Here is a 13,930-nt window from a genome sequence, read left to right on the forward strand (position 1 = left end):
CGACGACGGAACCGTTGTCCTTCTTGGCGTTCTCTTTCGGCGCGGACATTGCGCACGGCCGTGTCGTTAATCTATGGAGGACCTTGTCCGGGAACAGTCAATTTTGAATGTTTCTTGATGGCATAGCTGTTCATTTTTTGTTTGCCAGCGATGGCCCTTACCCATTACAAGGGATCGATCAAGAAGCAGCTGGTTTTATAAGTACTCCGATAAATTTCAGTAACACCTCTAAATTATATACATATATACAAGTATACAAGTAAATTATATATATAATACAAGTTCGAACATCGTATAATGCGTTGCATAGTACATACTGCCCAGAAATATTGCATAACGATGTCACGTATAGCATCGCTTCAAACGGTGGGGATGATGTCGAATAGTAGGTGTCGGTTTCAAAAGACTGGAGGACGCGTGAGCTTCTCCTCGAGAGTAAAACGCAATAGCGTAACCGGGCCCCATTCGCATCGCCTTCTCAATCGGCAGCCTCGCATCACTTTTCGGTGGACACCACCAGGAAAGGAACGCCTGTGCGAGTAACATTGGCCGTTTCAAACTGTCCTAGATTGCAAGTACAGCTGCCGAAGTGCCCACTACGCCATAACTCTCCCTTTTAAGATTCGGCGAAGTACCAATGTCCACCACACGTCCGTAAGGCAACGAAATAACGCTATTGCGGTCTGTGTTATAGCCTTGTATTGAATTCATTATTTCGCTGCTTACTATAAATGCTCTGATTTTTGTTGGTTCGCTGCGAGAATAAAGAATTACGATGTCGTTAGAATTGAAGTGGTCCACGCTTGTCCGTTTCAGCTCGCTAATCCACAGAATAGAAATATTCATTTTTATTATCTCTTTCTTCATTAGCTTTAACTTTTCATGTCACATACTTACAAGCACCTAGCCCAAAGCTCCAATTACCATTCTCTTCTTGACAAGTATGGTATATCTCCTTCGTCCTCGTAACGCTTACAGCAACGGCTACAGTTGACAAGGCTGCATTTGCATAATCTGCTGCTACTTCACTAGCTCAAACTCCACATCATTTAAAGGTAGATCGACCAAAAATGCGATTTTTGATTCCATTACTAAAAATTAATACATACTCTGAAGAGCAAAACCGTGCATTGGCGAGCGCATAGGAATGTTCCAGGCCATTTAAAAATGGCGCCAAAGACCGCGCATCCGTCAGGAGGCGCGGGCTCTTTTCCATCATTGTTTCTGCGTGTATTTATTTTTATATTTACTATGGCTAGATCGGTTGAATTTATTCACTTAAAACGATTTTCATGCGTTTGGATTGCAAGATTTCCCATCAAAATGCTTTTTGTAGCGTAGTCATTGCTGTACGTTGTGAACACTTTCCGCGCGTGTTTTTAAACATAAAAGCGTGTTTTTCAATTACGATCAGTTTTTTGACAATTCTTCAAAAATATCCGACCGATCGCGCTGAAATTTTCTCAGATTATACCTAAATTCTTTCCAAATAGTCTGAACCTAATAATTTGAAAAAGTGTTTAAGTTATTATTGAGAAAAAAAAGGTATCTCTCACGACACGTGACAAGCGAGCACAATACTTTTTCTTGTGAGATAAATGGAGGAGCCCGTTCTTATAGGTAGGGATTAATACCAATATCCCGTGACATAAGCGTGCCAAATTTCGCGGTCATACTGTTTTTCGTTTCGGAGAAAAGGTACACTTAATTTTGTACACCAATCTAAAATTCGGTACTCAAACAGAACAAAATAAGAAAAGATACAGGGTCAAAATTACAAAGAGCGAAGGCCACAAGCTTTCTTATTGAGCACGCAAAATTTCGCAACAAAATATAAGGACAACCCGTTTACCCTACAATACCCCCTTAAAGTACCTTCCAATGTGTGGAGCTTAGAATGAAACAGATCACTGCTTTATTGTCAACCAATGTTAATTGATCGTTGTAAAAGAAGTTTTAAAAATGCAATTTCATTCATAACCCAAGCAACATTTTATCCTTGGCAAAATGTCGGCCTGACGTCGCTGGCCAACTTCACTGTCGTTGGCCCAACCTTGGCACCCGATGTAGGGCCGGTCTCGGGGATTGACATTGGCCTCATGTGGGCCTGCGTCGGCACCCAATGTAGGCCCGTCCACCGTGGCCGACGAGGCCGAGTGCATGCCGCTCGCGGGTTGACTAATGCCCGACCTTACATAAGCGTCGATTTACCGACGGCCGTGGGTCGGTTGCGGACGTTTCTCGCTAGTATTGCTCTGCTTTTTTTTTTTCTTATTTTTTGTACGTGTTCTAACAAAACGCATCAGTTGTTTTTCTGGTGTGTTGATGCGTGTCGTATTTAATGTGAACGGGCAGTTTATAGTGGCGTTTAACTCTATCTGAATTAATTACGGGCAGAGTGCACATGTAAGACGGAATTAAACGCCTCTAACGGTCTGCACTTGTTAACGTGTTAATACGTAACATGCAATAAAAGAAAGACGTGAATATAAGTTTTCTCTCTTTAGATCTTTATTTTGCAATTGTATAGATGCACTAATTTTCCATGCAACATTGTTCGCACGGAGCGTTTGCATCAGCCCTTGTGCAACGCAATCGTACAGTCCATGTGATCACGGCATGATAACGCTGACATATATAAATATAAAGACGGACGGCATTCCTGTTGGATCGGCTCCCTTCTTTCGGCCACTTCTCGTGCTCTTGGCCCTGTGCGCAGATGCGACGTTTTACCGTCGAGATGTTAGACTTGCATTTTTCTTCTGTCGGGAAAAACTGAAAGAAACAACAATGAATAATACTGTGAGAAAGGTAGACTATTTACTTGACCAGTTGCACAGACATGTCGCGTCTAGAAACTCTATTCACACAACTAAACAAAATAATTTTGTCGCTGCACAAATAAGAAAAACACTGCACTTACAATAAATGCGAGTGTGCTGAAATTCCGAGAAGTGCTTCAAGCTCCACAGCGCACAGACTAGATAATATGTGGAGAGAGGATGGATCGAGGTTTTCGTTGTTGGCTATGTCACTGGAAAACAAATGATACAATAAATAGATTAATGAGAACACAATCTTACCTTCAAAGCAGCCGCGGGCCAGTCACATATTGTGCAGTCGGCATTTACAGCACACCTGCAACCAAATTCAATGTGAAAAGCGATTGCGTGAGACTTTCGTAACCAAGCATGCATCTTACCAGAGTTCTTTTCAGTTGGCGAGAGCAGCGCAGCACGCTATTCACACTACAGTCCTTGTTGCAGGGTTCCCTAGAGAAAACGGCAAAATATGTCACGGTCTTACAATAAGATGCCACAAATAAAAAACAAGAAAATCTGACATATTTGCCCGTCAACGAAGTTTTGGGTCCACGGACAAATATAACCGCCGTTCGCCTGAACATTTCTGATCTGCCAGCTAGAAGAGACGACCAGATTGACGCATCAATTGTGCAAATAAAATTTGATTTTGTCGCTAGACAAAACTCACCATGCGATACAGCGAGGAAATAAAATGCCACTTACGAGTTCGCTTCAAATCCTCGGCAATTGGAGAAGGCCGCCTCCAGGATCAAGGCAAACGAAGTGCCTCTGAGTGCTTGCCCGTCTCTGTGCAGTGCTTCAGCACCGCACGTCCTCGCTCGAAAGAGCTACAATTTGGCGGGAACTGACGCATGGAGCTTGCTCCCCTCCCCAGCGCTGTGACAAAGAAAAAAAAGAAAACGCGAGAGGTGCGGGGTCCGGCGCCCCGCTATGGTAGCCCCGCTGCACGCCCCGCCTCCCTCTTAACACGACGGAGACCGGCACATACCGTTCCTCCTTTCAGGCCTTGTCATTCTTTCTGGGAGAGAGATCTCACCACTTTTTTTTTTTTTTCGGAGGAACGCACGTGTTGCTCTTTCGGGTGAGAAAAAAAAGGAGCGGGAAATTTCAACTGAAGGACATGCCTGAACATTTTAGGGCAGCCCTAATGCGTGCAAGAAGCGGATCGAATTTGAATTGAACCGTTTTCGTTGTTAACACAAAATATCGTTGGTACTCTAACATTAAAACAAATTAACATGAAAACCATAAACTGAGCATCAAGTAGAAATTTTAAAACTCTTCAGTGTGTGCGGACTATCGAATTCTGGCTCTGCAAGCGACGTATAGCTTATGACCGTAGAAATTATCGTATTTTTACGTTAATTTCGTGTTTATTTGGGCATAGATGATATTTTGAAATATTCGTATTAACGCATATGGGCTATTCCCGAAGACCGAATCAAGTATGACGATATTTGATTCGATATTCCAAATGTTCAATCTTCGCACACTTCTATATGTAACCATTATATCTGATGTCCTCCCTTTGTCATGCGGCTCGATCAGATCAATCATATATTTATATTCACGACAGTGCTAAAGCATGAGCATCGTGCTAGCGTTCCAGAAGTGCCGAACTGTTCCACTTGAGCTCATAGACAAGGCGGAGGCGGGGATGATAATTTTCGGTGGACAGTTCAAAATCGTAGATATTTTAATAGAGCCTAGCGCGCTATAGTATCACGATCAAAATTAAATTTCTGCTCGGCACTCGCATTTGTTCCCATTTATTGCTGTTGTTCAACTCAAGTGCTTTGCATCTAATGCATGCAAAGGCGGTACGTTTTCTTGAGCTTCAAGCAGAAACCGTAAACGCTCAGTACACTTGAAAAGCACTCATGTCGTACCACTGTACATTGAGCATATAAGTGCTTCATCATAAGAGGTAGGGCTTGATCGGTACTCATGACAATGCGGCGGAGGATTCTCGGCGGCCCGATCGCTAAAGGTTGCGAAGTTTCTTGCGAAACAGGCGAAAAACTTCGACATTTAAATTCCGCCCCTAACCAACTCCGTAATTGTACCTTTTCCTAGTCAAATACTTAACGTGCACATCAGAAATATTCGGCTGGATTCGGGAATGCTGAGGCACAGCAAACATAACTTTAGTGCTGGGGTTATTGATTGGAGCAGAACTGCAAATGCGACATCATTCTTAGACAGATGGACATTTAATAAGCTGCAAGAACGCCAGATTTTAAGATCACTTGGCAATTCAGCTTTTCATATAATCAGTTAGAGCTTCCGCGCCCCTGAAACACGCAGCTGAAGTTTTCCAGCAAGGTTGTACAGTGCGCGAGAACTCTATTTCGCACAATTCGTGTGACGAAATTAATATTTTTGGGGGCTCGCTATAAAGCAGCCAAAACCTTTCCGATGGGAGAAAGATTGAATTAATTCATTTTCAATAAAGTTTATTACTAATAGATGGTGTAATGTACGTAGTCGGTTACAATCAACGTGCCATTTGCGAACTATTTCAGTCAATTCTATTTTCTATACCGCAGCCCAATGGACCATTGTAAAGCCACATTAAAGATAAATTCGTGTGATTGCACTTTCTTATCCGTTATGTAATTCCTGGTGGCAAATACATTGATCTCCAGAGTGTTCAAATCTTGCGATTTCTCAAGGTTATAAAAATATTTTAACGATATGTCTCCAAACTAATAATTCTTCACAACGCCGACGAATTCCAACTTCCCTATTGAGTCAATGCATGCGCTCATCATTATGGCCACCGCATGTCTAGTCAGCATCCGAATAATAGCTTAACTTCAGTCAGTTCAGAGCAAAACTCGATGTTATTCCTTAGCCGGAAGTTTCCCTTACGTCTGTGGTTGACGGTCATTGCTGTTTTCCTTGTTTGACCAAAGGACGTCATCGCGTTTGTAGCTGCACTACATGACTTATTCCTCAACATATACTGCCCGAACGCGCTCGCGCTTGTTAGCTCGAAACCTAAATGTTGAATTTCAAAGTAAAATTGACCGGTGTTCAACTTGTCACTCGATCAGAGACGAATACTTTTCACCACGTCGCGTTATTCTGCTCTGCTTTCGATAACAACGGCGTTAGATTGATAATTAAGCTCTCATATGTGTAGAAACGTACTGTACGCTCACGTTGCGCAGACAGTCAGCCACACACATCGTCAACGGCACGTGAAGCGTCTACTATTAGCAATGTAATTTTATTACTTTTTTTCGTTTTGCATGCGAGGCACCGTCGACGGCAGATTACCGCGAGGCACTAGCTATGCATTTGTCTAATGCGTCTTGAAATATAAAGCTACAGCGTCCATAGAATCATAGAAATATAAAGCTACAGCGTCGAGTTTTAAGCACGGGTTGCTCCTATGGATAATTATTATTCTGTGAGATAACGGAACTAGCAAACATTTTATTAACATTGATCCAACAGAACAGCAGTGTGCGTTGCGCGTTACCCGCCGCAAATGCTCCATTATATGCGATTCTTTCATACGTATGAGTATGAAGATTAGACAAATCCGCGGAATGTTTCTCATGCATTTCCATGCATCATATTCGCTCGCTTATCTTTTTGTTTAGTATTTTCAAGACGTATAAAACGACCACAATGCGACTTCTGACTGGCATTGTTTCATATCTTGAGGCAGTGATATCCTAATTGTGCAGTATTTTAACTTCTTTATAATGTAGGTTACGGTGTACCTGCTTTGTCTTTTATTAAAAACAAGGGTTCATTTTTATTTGAAATGCTGTGCTAAAAGGATGAATGTCACAAACATATACAAGGCGACCTCTGACAAAGTGATGGGATAACAGAAACTTTTCAAATAGGCATATCGGGGAATATACCCGTCGTAACTGTATAGTTCCCTGGTTTCAGCCAGAGCTTATTATCTGTGGGAGGTAAAGGTGTAACTCCATTGCACAATAAAAAAAAAAGATAAATTCGTTTTAACTTAATTGAAAATTTGTTGCTACCTAGACGTACACGCGTAAATTTTGACAAACGCAAGTCTTTAGCGGTGCTGTTTCGGACGACGTGTCCCATTTTCTTATCTTGGCGGCAAAAAGCACTCCTGGGCACTGACGGCGGGCCTGCAGATGTGCGGCTTCTTCGAAAGAGGAGGCGGCTCCACGCTGAGAAAGAAAACCGCAGAACAGCGGAAAAAAAGAGGTTTCCCTCTCCCCACCGCGGGACCTGCCGGGGCGCGGGCCGCCGTAGCGCATGTTTTTTTGCTTCTTTTTTTAAATGGGCTTTTCACTCCACGCTCTATACTGTAGAGCAGCGCGGTTCCTTCTGACCCTCTTCTTTCCCGCACTTTTCCGCCTCCTGCGTTTTATTTTTCACAGCACGAGTCTTCAGTGGATTGCCATTGCTATGTGTTCGTTCTAACAAACTTGAAAGAATATTTCTTGTTCGTGTATTGGTACTAAAATCTTACATTGCGGCCACGCCTTTTGATGAGTTTTTTTCACATAGCATATATGGTATTTCCGCTTGCCTGACTTATCCGTCAGCGAAAGATAAGAACTTTTACTCATTACATTGCGCAAATTACATAATAAAGGACTAGCTGTTAGAACTAAACACTGCGTATCTCTATCCACAGACTGTTTGGGTGTGCAGCGATGCTCGGGCAGCACGCAAAAATTTTCATGCTTCATGTCTGTATACAGACGATGCTTCTTTTAGATTATACAGAATGGTTTTTAATGGCCGTTTTAGTTCAGAAATGACATAAATGTATTATGTGAGCTCGGTTTAATGCAAGCGGGTGAAATTACTTGCATGAAAAAGCAAAATAAATAATCGCCTATCTAAATAAAGTTCATTAATGACCTTAAAATTACACTGACTTACCTATTGCAACTGACTAACTGTAGCCACTGAGTTTGCAATAATTGGAATGAAATCTTACGATTTAATATTTATGCCATCAAATTTTAGGCAGAAGTTCACTGTTGCTTCAGTCGCGTTTATTTTTGTAAGAATCAGTTTTAAGCATCGAACAACGACAAAAGCCCACTTGGCGAATGATGGTCTCGAAAAAATCTTTAAAAGTAGATACGCACGCCTGAAGAAACCATGCACGAATGTAATGGCTCGCTATTATTTTTGTTTAGTCAATAATGTATTTGGATTGTTCGCACAAATAATCTCTACCACTTGGTGTAATCAGCTCAAGGACCACAAGTATATATATATGTTGTGTGTCACAGGTGATTTTTGTAATGTTTAAAAAATCACACTGTAGGAGTTGTTTACACTTCCTGCAGTGTATTTTATGCCGCCCTAAAATAATACACGCTGTTCGAATCCTCTGCCGGCAACCAAGGCCGGCACGACGTGTTGCCGACTTGTCGCCCCGACAAGCGTTTGGCGCGCTCGGCGTTCAATCGGCCACCAACGGTGGTGCGAATCGTGCAGCCGACCAAGTGCCGACAAGCGTTTGGCGCGCTCGGCGTTCACTCGGCCACCGACGGTGGCGCGAATCGTGCAGCCGATCTAGTGCCGACGTAGCTGGCAGCGTACCTCCGGCCGACCCTTTTCGGATGTCTGGTGGCCAGTGAAGTCGGCTGCCGGCTATTTGCCAGTGATCAGCCAAACGTCGGCAGTCGGCCAGCGTTGCTTGGGAACATGACTAGACATTTTTTCCCAGAATGAGCCACAGCAACCGCGTAAAAGGATTGTTCACGTCAAAAAGAAAAAAAAAATGGGACAGTTGGCGGCCCACCAACATTGCGCAAGTGATCACACACATACTACTACACTGTAATACTACCGTACACATACGTACACTGTATGAATGTTCAGAATTTAAAAACAAACATTGCTTAAGATTGTTGTTTTCCGGCACATAAACACGCACACTAAAACACGGTAAAGGTGGCAGCTGAAACCACCAAAGAAATACTCTACGTAAAAAATACTCTGCCGCGCCGGGCAAACGGGAAACCTGCGTCTCTTCATGTGAATGTGTGGCTCATTTTTCGTATGTATGCGCGTACATGCATGAAAACTGCGAAAGGGTAGGAGTGGGGATGTAGCTCTACACTCCTCCCCCCCCACCTTACTTCTCTGGCACATCGTTACGTTGCTTTACCTGGCTTTACCCTGTCAGCAACTGGCTTACGCAATTCCGCCACGTTCCGAATAAACTTCGAGACCCGTGCGCATGTTCGAAACCGAAATTGCTGCGCAGACAAATGAAGTCAATTATAGCCGACCGTTTGGTCGATCCAAAGCCAAATGGACGCGCGCAGGCTCTGCCATGTGTTTTTGTGTTCAGTGAGTGGCATTGCGTTTTGAGAGCTTTTTTCATTATTGTGCGATATTTGTGAAGTACTGTCACCTTCCGTGTCGTATAAAACGTCTCGCCATGCCTTCTGCGGAGGCGAAAAAGTAAGTATCGACTTGATTATATGAAGTAGCAATGAAAACACGCGAGCAGCTGACACTTTCGGGTTTGAACTTTGGTGTCAGTACTCGGAAGCACGTGAACTTTTATTTTTTGGAATAGTATGCCGTGTTATAGCATGCCGTAGGCTGTCCGAACTTCCCATGTCACGTCTGTCAGTTCTACATAGAACAAAAACGTCCTCTAAATTTAGTTAAACCTGTTGCTGGTCTAGTTGGTACATGATGCGTACCATCAAGGAAGAATTCAAGAGAGAACAGAAAAGGGCGTTAAGTTGTAGTGCTGCTTCACTGGCAAACGTATTTTTCCCCCTTCATTATGAAACGCTTCTTTCTCCTTGACTAATGCGTCTTTGCATTAACTGTTATTCCGGGAATTTTTGGAAGTCAGCCACGGTGTAGCTGTCAAAAGGCGCAATGGTTAACTAACTACACCGCGTCTCTCTAGTTCCTCCATGAACAGCAATAATCAGTTTGGCTCACTGCACCTCCTTTGGTTCGTGGACATACAGCTTTGAAAGCAAACATCAAAAAGAATAAGTGATATCGAAGCTAGCACGTAATCGGAGAAAGTGCGGTTGGATTCTTCTTTGCACCGAATTTCGAGAAAACCTGTTCGGGCTGCAGGATGCTGTATACATTCATTAAAGCATGTTCAAGGGACTCTCTCCGTGCATCAGTTGACTAAAATATTTAGGGGCTGTTGACACCTTCGGTGATGTGGTTGATATGATGTTCCAAAGTTTCATTGCTTTGGCCTCTTCAGTGTTTTGGTCAGTAGCGGGACTGCTATGACATAATAATGCATACTGTCGCAATTATGAAATTACCTTTGATCTCGTATGAGCAATCCTGAAGCAGTCGTTCCGTGGTATTTTTTTCTAATTGGTACATTTATTGAGTATTTTCGTGACGCTGAACTGATGTTAATGAAACTTTGCGAAGCTTGCTCTGAAACCTGTTGATGTGTATAGGCTGCTCATGCTTTCCTGTAGTCATTAACTCTGTATTCGCTGATGGCGTTTCACATTGATATGTCACCACCGCACACTTTTTTATTTATCATTTGTTTTTTATACAATTAGGTATGAAGTTCCCAGTGGCTTTTCTGCTACCACTGATAACGTTGCTCTCCCAGCAGAAGAAATTTCATCAGACGAGCACCGTGTGTGGCTCATCCAGACTCCGACTGACGTGAGTATAAAAGCATCACAAATAAGGCTCTGCTGCCAAAAGGACACCTAACACGTGATCTAACGGAGGCATTTCATTGCATAACTCATGCATACCTCAACATCAAAGTAGACAGAAACTTGCAGATATCATTGCAACGAGAGCAGCAATAGGAACTAGTTGGTTATATACATAGTCTTGGGTAATAGCGCTGTAACAAACTTGGATGGACTAGACACACACAAAAAAAACATGCACTCCGTGTTGTGGTGTGTCTATTCCATCCAAGTTCTTTACAGCGCTACTACCCAAGATAACAGATATCAGAAGCAATGAAGTAAGAAACCTTCTGGCATACTATAGCCAGAAATTTTTATCTAAGGCTTTAAAGTAGCACTGCTATGACTTTTTCAACTTTTTGTTTGTTTAGCTACGTCAGCTTTGAAACCGTAGAAGATATGCTGGCAAGCCTCAGAATGCCCGAAATAACTTCCCATAAAAACTTCCCTACAAGCCGTTTCGTTTCTGAATGTACTGTATTTCTAAGGTCATTAGGTAGGCACCATGAGAATCAGGTACTTGTGTGGTGGTGATGTTTGCTCAGTAAGGAACGAATCAAATAAGTCTTAAGTATGTATGCTGAAGTTGTCTCGTCAAGCAAGCAACATGTGCCTGCCTCTTCAAAATTGTATTAATTACTGGGGGCTGTTTTCCCTGTCTCTTGAAAACAGATTAACATTTCAAACCTGGATGGAGTGAAGATTTCGCTTCGAGGTGGGGAACACACCGAGGTCCAGATTGGAGACAATAGTTACGAATTCACGAGAAAAGAACATCACAGCGTAAGTTGTGCGGATGTTCAGTCACTGTACGAATCAATGTTCTTGATTATCACATTCGTGTTTTTTTTTCTTTGCCCAGGACACTCAGCGGATGTCTGTTTTGTTACAAGACGAAGGACATGAGCAGCTAACACTTGGTGAGTACACTGTGTTCCTTAATGACAGTCTAGAAATGATGGAATATCAATGCTACATAGACGTATATGTTTAGTTAAAAGCCACAGGGGTGTCAAATATTAGAGTGGGCTGAGGAGCGGTGCTTTCTAGGTCATGGCCATGGCATGCATAACTTCCAGCGAGTGGTCATAATGACATTTTTGCTTTTCAGTTTCAGTATCAAGAATGACTGTTTCTTTGAACTTCTGCATGACTACAGTACGCTTAAAAACAGTACAATTAACGTCCCCTGTATCTTCCTTGTAGCTTCATTTTCTGCTGGTTTTCAAGGAGTACTGACATGAATTTTAAAATTTTTCGGGTTGTTGCTCTAAATGAAAGCACGGGTGTCAAGAACCCTAAAAAGAGTGTCGTGGTGCCTGGGGATGCAGTGCATATATTTTTATTACCACTTCTTTCAACCAGCAGTTTCGGTTTCGAGAGGGCGGCTTCATAGTGACATGTCAAGTCTGCCCGTGACGTCACGGGCAGACTGCAACCCACGAAATATGCACCTGCTGTCCTTTGCTGTCAGTCGAACGTGGTTCATGATGAGTGAAATGCCGTCCAGTGCCTCCGACAGCGACTTCTATGATTTAGGCTGCATGCAGAACCCAGATTTCGCAAACCAAGTGAGCCGACTTCAAATGTCATAGGGCTCTCCGTGCGGTGAAGCTGCCTTGCAGATGCTGGGAGATGAAAACTTTAAAATCAAACGTAAATATTTATACGTGTTTCCCGGATGCGGTGTGGGGAGAGCGTTAACACTACATGCCAGGTAAACCAAAAACGTCCATTTTGCTGCACTTCAAAATCGTGTCAGTACTCCTTTCAGTCAGGTTGTATCAAACAAACAAACGAGCCCTCCAAATTCCCTTCTCGTTCTACCTTAGACTGGGATTCTTAACTGGTCTGAAGTTTCGTGCTTTCCAAAAAGTGATAGCGATGACTCATACGATCACACATTTTCAAAAGTCAGCATTCCATATGCTTTTGACACCATCTGCACTTTTGACCTTGTCTCTTGTACATACTGGTATTTTGATACGGCTCCGATGATAAATCACATAAAAGGGTTCTGATTGTGACTTGCACAATGGCTTGTGTTGCAGCTTCAGGCATCTTTTCGGGCACGGCTACTCTTACAAAGAAGGCATTGTGCCCAGAGAAGCCACAGCCCACGAGCCCCTCAAAACGGCCACGGCTGGATTACTCGGCACACGAGATCGCCCGACAGCGTTTCGTGCCATTTGGGTCTGGTAAGTCGTATCGGAGATATACCAGGCCTCTAGCAAAGTGTAGTGCGTAATCTTTTAACAGTACCCTCTTATAAGACCGAAACTGGTAATGTAAAGATTATGAAAGAAAGAGAGTGAGTGAATGCTATTATGTTGATGCTATTATACTGGCAAGAGAACTTTTGCTCGCATTTACCTTTTGACTTTTGTTAGTATTTGTGCCATTACCTACATTGTATTCATGCTAAGCTAATATTGTTTACACACACCTGCTCATCTGGCCAATTCAAAATTGTGCTGTGGTTCAACCTTCTTGCAAGACAAGTTAGCTTGTCCTGTTAGAAAAAAAAGAAGATGGCTTCCACGTGTCGAAACATTGGCTTCAGCGACACCACGTATTCAAAAATTTTTCATTTGTTTTAGTGAAGTACCGCTAATGTATATCCTTTAATGAGAACACTACATAACTACATTTGGAACTTTGTGCGTGGATGCTAAAGATATCTCTTCGCTGTCATGTTCGTTGTACAACTATCTATTGCTTTAACTACTCCATTTTTTTTTATCTCTCTCTCTTGTTCAGACGATGTTGTGACCCTCAGCAAACGACACAAGGACAAGGCGGAGAAGGTTAAAAAAAGCAAGAAGTCCAAGAAGTGACCTGTTATCTTTGGGACAACACAGTTTTAAAGGACATTTGGGCATGACATCGGGTGCTTTGACGTTGAAGTTGTATGATAAAGGTCTTTTCGCGAAAAAAAAAACAAAAAAAAGCAACAATCTTTTCTGCATAATGATGCTGCTGTGATAAATAAAGCTGTGAATGTGCAGGAATGCCACGTTGCACTACTGACAAAATAACTACTGGAAGTTGTGTTTCCTTGTCAATGTTTAGTTAGTACTGTCTGCATGCCGTCGGCTTGGCGTTGAATGTGCGTACGAATGATTTTCTGATACCAGAACGCATAGTTTCCCGTCGTTAACATTTATTTTTGAATAAATCAAATCCTTAAAGAAACGGGTAATCCATAGACGAGGAATAGGTGCTGGGATATATGTCTGCGTGTACGATCTGAAGCTTATATGAATGCCGAAAATGCTGCAGACCAACGCATTCACGAAGCGCATTTTCTGTCGCTCAAAAAGCGCGCGTTCTTGGCGTCATCGTGCAAGTGGCGGCACCTGGCGCGCGCTGATGACATCGTCGTAAATGTTCAAGCAATATTTGAAACACAAATACAGT

General features: G+C 42.7%; 1 protein-coding gene and 1 long non-coding RNA gene across 3 annotated transcripts; one reads left to right on the plus strand and one right to left on the minus strand.

Annotated features, from left to right (window-relative positions):
- Positions 1–2,504: 2,504 nt before the first annotated feature.
- On the minus strand, positions 2,505–3,632 carry LOC125760075 (uncharacterized). Of its 2 annotated transcripts, none has more exons than XR_007417736.1 (4): positions 3,528–3,632; positions 3,203–3,420; positions 2,924–3,138; positions 2,505–2,775 (listed from the first exon to the last, which is right to left on the minus strand). It is a non-coding gene; the product is annotated as an uncharacterized LOC125760075 (long non-coding RNA). The 2 variants fall into 2 exon arrangements; XR_007417735.1 differs by having other exon boundaries at positions 2,924–3,034; positions 3,528–3,630.
- Positions 3,633–9,090: 5,458 nt separating this feature from the next.
- LOC119407129 (uncharacterized) lies at positions 9,091–13,548 on the plus strand. Its single transcript, XM_037673991.2, has 6 exons — positions 9,091–9,263; positions 10,364–10,472; positions 11,183–11,293; positions 11,373–11,430; positions 12,562–12,708; positions 13,271–13,548. Exons 1-6 carry the CDS (start codon positions 9,241–9,243, stop codon positions 13,345–13,347), a joined length of 525 nt encoding a protein of 174 aa, XP_037529919.1. The 5' UTR covers positions 9,091–9,240; the 3' UTR covers positions 13,348–13,548.
- Positions 13,549–13,930: the final 382 nt, after the last annotated feature.

The sequence above is a fragment of the Rhipicephalus sanguineus genome, chromosome 10 (assembly GCF_013339695.2).
Source record: "Rhipicephalus sanguineus isolate Rsan-2018 chromosome 10, BIME_Rsan_1.4, whole genome shotgun sequence".
NCBI classification, from domain to species: Eukaryota; Metazoa; Arthropoda; class Arachnida; order Ixodida; family Ixodidae; genus Rhipicephalus; species Rhipicephalus sanguineus.

Coding starts and splice junctions, on each gene's coding strand:
- LOC119407129 (XM_037673991.2), top strand. CDS start 9,241: ATGCCTTCTGCGGAGGCGAAAAA. Junction 9,264..10,363: donor CCTTCTGCGGAGGCGAAAAA/GTAAGTATCGAC, acceptor TTATACAATTAG/GTATGAAGTTCCCAGTGGCT. Junction 12,709..13,270: donor TTTCGTGCCATTTGGGTCTG/GTAAGTCGTATC, acceptor TCTCTTGTTCAG/ACGATGTTGTGACCCTCAGC.